At 62.3% G+C, this 3,681-nt stretch overlaps 1 protein-coding gene across 2 annotated transcripts in view; it reads left to right on the top strand.

The window, feature by feature from the left end:
• Positions 1–3,675, top strand: part of RBM19 (RNA binding motif protein 19) — a 75,997-nt gene extending 72,322 nt beyond the window's left edge. For both annotated transcript variants that reach the window (XM_045296861.1, XM_045296860.1), the window contains exons 24-25: positions 2,636–2,748; positions 3,228–3,675. In XM_045296861.1, coding sequence (XP_045152796.1) covers positions 2,636–2,715 — 80 coding nt within the window. In that variant the 3' untranslated portion in view covers positions 2,716–2,748; positions 3,228–3,675. The remainder of the gene's footprint in view (positions 1–2,635; positions 2,749–3,227) is intronic.
• Positions 3,676–3,681: the final 6 nt, after the last annotated feature.

Genomic DNA, 3,681 nt, shown 5'->3' with positions numbered 1-3,681 from the left:
GGGTGTCTGCTGACACTCCCTTGTGTGTGTGTCTGCGGGGAGAAAAGGCGCAGCGTGTCCCGCGTGTTTACATCACACCTTTCCCTGGTGCCGCTTTGTGTTCGCCTGATGGAAACCCACTGAGGCTTTGATGTCGGGGAGGGCAGGTTTCTGCAGCTGTTCCCGGCAAGCAGGGTGCTTCCCATGGATGGCAGCAGGGCCGGGGAGAACTGGGGGTAGGGTGGGGGGTTAGTGGAGGAGGCTGGGCCTCCCCTGGGGGCGCTTGGGCCACCGACCCAGGTCTCCAGCTTTGAGGTGAGCGAGGTCCCACAAACAGCGATGATACGGTGACTCACAGCTGCCCTTGAGAGGGTCCCATATTTCTTCCCACTGTACAGACGGGCAAGCCAAGGCCCAAAGAACTGGCCCAGGGACACTCAGCCAGTCCCACCGGCAGGGCTGGGCCCCCTGATGGTCTGGCTTTCAAGACACACTAAGAAGTCAGTGGGGATTTCTGAGCCTCTGTGGTCCAGCCTGCAAACTCGAGAAGCCGGGTCCCTCCATCCCTTTACCTGGTGGCTGCGGATCTGCCACCTCCCTCCGGCCAGCCATCGCAGGACAGGCAGAGAGTCACGACAGTAGTGACGAGGAGGCCCTGCCTGCGGGACCTGGGAAGAAGGGCCTGGCTGCGGGGTAGGACAGACCGGCCTTTGAAAGCCCTGTGGGGCACAGGGCAGAGTGCAGAGGCTGAGGTTTAAGACATAGATCACACCGGGCTCCTCCACCCCCCCACCCCACCCCCGCCCCTGCCCCCAGGTGCACGGCCCCGTGTGTGCCTGTCACCTCGCCCTTACACCAGTGACTCCCCACTCCAAGCAGGAGTCGTCAGTGCTGAGTAAGCTGCTCAGAAGGGGCCGTGGTAGGGGAGTCATTGGGGCTAACCCCAAGGTCAGTCATCTGAGCTCACCAGCCCACACAGGGAGGAAAGGCAAGGCCCCCCGAGACCCGGGCGGCTGTGAGTTGAATCAGCTCCACACAGACCTTCGAAAGACTGGAATCAGGTTTGAGGGCATGTCCCTGCTGGGTGCACCTCCTTCTGATGCTGTGAGCACTGTCCACCGTCTCAAGTCTCACCTACGGCGGTCCCTCCTGCCCAGGGCAGCCCGGCTGCAATCACTGCACTCCAAAGCCTTCAGGCTGGTGCCCTTCCTCCATCTGCCCCTAGGGGGGACCAGAGGGGGCGGCCCTGCCCCGCCTGTGGTCAGCATGTGGGGACTGCAGACCCCACTTCGTGGCCCTTCCATTTCCCAGCTCCCATTTCCTGCCCACAGATTCACTTTCCCCAGGCCATTGTGCAACACAGGAGCCTGAGAGGAATGGAGGCCTCCTAGGAGCCCCCCTGGGGATGGGGCGGGGGGGGGCGCCCGGGGGGGGGCGGGGGGGGGGGGGGGGCGTGTCTCCCTTTTCATGATTTACAATGATGGACGCAGCTGCCAGGTCTTGAGCCTCCCAGCGTGCTGGCGGCTGGGTACCGCTGCGAGTCTCCCGCCCCGCCCCCACTGCACCAAGGGCACCCTCATCCTCAGCACCATTCACTCGTCTGCCTTCAGAGCCAGGCTGGGGGGAGGGGCGCGGCGTGGCACTATCCCAGAGCCCCTGGATCAGTGGGACGATGGAACCAAAGGATGATGGGTACCCTCATCCCCCCAGAAGGGTTCCCAAACGAGGCATTTGAGCCAAGGGAGGTGCAGATCCGAACTTGGCACGTCTTCACAGCCGCCTCCAAAAGCCAGGCCTCACTGAGAGTGGTCAGAGTGGCAGTGGGACGGACCATTGTGGACTATGCGAGTGTGGTGGGTGTGATGCTGCCCCTGGGGCTTCCGCCCTGCAAAAGCCCATCCCAATAGCAGCCAGCAGGGCTGAGGACAGGGCCAGAGAGACGGCACATAGTAGGGGCTTAGCCAAGCGTGTGTGTGCATTTTGCTGGTGGCACACACTCCCAGATGCCCATACTCTGCTTATGTCGTGCTTCTGAATCCCCTGCTCCTGTACCAACTCCCCAGCGAACTCCTCTGAGTGCCTCAAAGCCCAGGTCAAATAGCCCCTCTTCTTGAAAGCCACCTCTAATCTCTCCCTCCAGGCAGAGCCGATCCTCTCCCTACCCTGGAATTCTGAGGGTTGCATTGTTTATTCGGCGTCTGTGGGGCGCCTCTCAGGTGCCAGCCACTTACAGTGTGGTGCCATGGGCCCACGCTGGCTCAGAGCGCGCCTGTGGGACCGGGCAGGACTGCCCCTGTGCATTTCTGAGGCCCCGCTCATTACCGGAGTAGAAAGCCTTGTCTTTCTCCGTGGAGTGGCCGGTGGCTTCGAACTGTCAACCTTGTGGTTAGCAGCCTCCAGCACATAACCCACTGCACCACCAGGGCTGTCCCTGTTTCCTATTGTCAGGCTTCAGGGCCCCTGTGGGCAGGTGAGGAGGGCTGGGATGGAGCTCCTGAGGGCTGGGCAGGAGGCAGAGCCCTGGGGTGAGCTAGAGACTGGCCTCCGCGTTGCTCTCGCCCTTCCCCCTCTCGTGCGTGTCTCCTCTCCCATCCTGCCCACCAACCCTCTCGGCTGCTACTCCCCACTCTCTCACATCTGGCCCCCCTCTCCTCAGAACCCCCGAAGAAAAAGCGGTCTGTGGTGTTGGACGAGATCTTAGAACATCTGGAAGACAGTGATGGTGGCAACGAGTAGCAGGCCCTTCAGCTGCGAGCTGTCGACGTGCAGGTACGTGGCTCCTGGGCTCTGGGGACCAGGGACAGCCGCGCTGGCTTCAGCACACCTGCCCTGTGCGGAGGGGTTGGGGTGGGGGGCAAACAAGCCACATTCTGGGTCAAGGTCACTCCCGGTGCTGACGCCAGCATCCTGGGCGCCCAACACCATGTCTACCGCTCGCGTTCTGCCTGCATGGCGCTGGCGCTGGAAGGGCAGTGGGGCCAGGGTGGGGATGGGTGCATTCGATGCTCCTTGGGGCAGCAAACCAGCCTGGTCCCAGCGGGCCCATTGGCCTTCCCTCGTCCCAGCAACTCTGAGCAGTGGGCGGGCTGGTCAGGCACAGGGTCTCGCATCCACACACAGGCCCAGGCTCAGGTGGCCACTCCCCTCACTTCCTGTCCTCCGGCTGGCTCATTCCTGCTCCGGGGCCTTGGTCCTGGCCAGTCCCTCTGATAGGACACCCTTCCTGACTGACATTTATCCCCTTTCAGCTGCCAGTCCACGTCCCACCTACCCACAGAGGGACATCTGAAGGAGAACTTTGGCCTCCTGCCCCCAGCCTACCTCAGCGCCCCATCCCTATCAGACGGATGCAGCCCCTGCCAGGAGGAGCTTGGGGTTTGGTAGCGTCTTGGAAGCGTGTCTGCCTTGTGGAGCATTCTGGAACTATGACAGACGTCATCCTCATGGCCACTCTGGGCCAAGGTGACCCGGGGACCCACGTGACAAGCACACAGACACCCAGGAGAGTGGCCACAGATGGGCAGACGCCACCCAGAAACACCTGTGTCCAACTGCCGGGTACACTGGCAGTGACTGCCGGCCCCCCGCACAGTGGGTCACCAGGGGAGTTTTGGAACTGGGTGGGGGTGTATTTGCAGCCATGGTGGGACGGACATCAGACACCAGACAAGTTGGAAACAAGATCCTGAGAGGTTCCAGAAG

Source organism: Echinops telfairi, unplaced genomic scaffold, assembly GCF_000313985.2.
Source record: "Echinops telfairi isolate 266 unplaced genomic scaffold, ASM31398v2 ScPeMD7_7412;HRSCAF=8450, whole genome shotgun sequence".
Taxonomy (NCBI): Eukaryota; Metazoa; Chordata; class Mammalia; order Afrosoricida; family Tenrecidae; genus Echinops; species Echinops telfairi.
The sequence above is the reverse complement of the archived record's forward strand: the minus strand, read 5'-3'. Positions and strand labels throughout refer to the sequence as shown.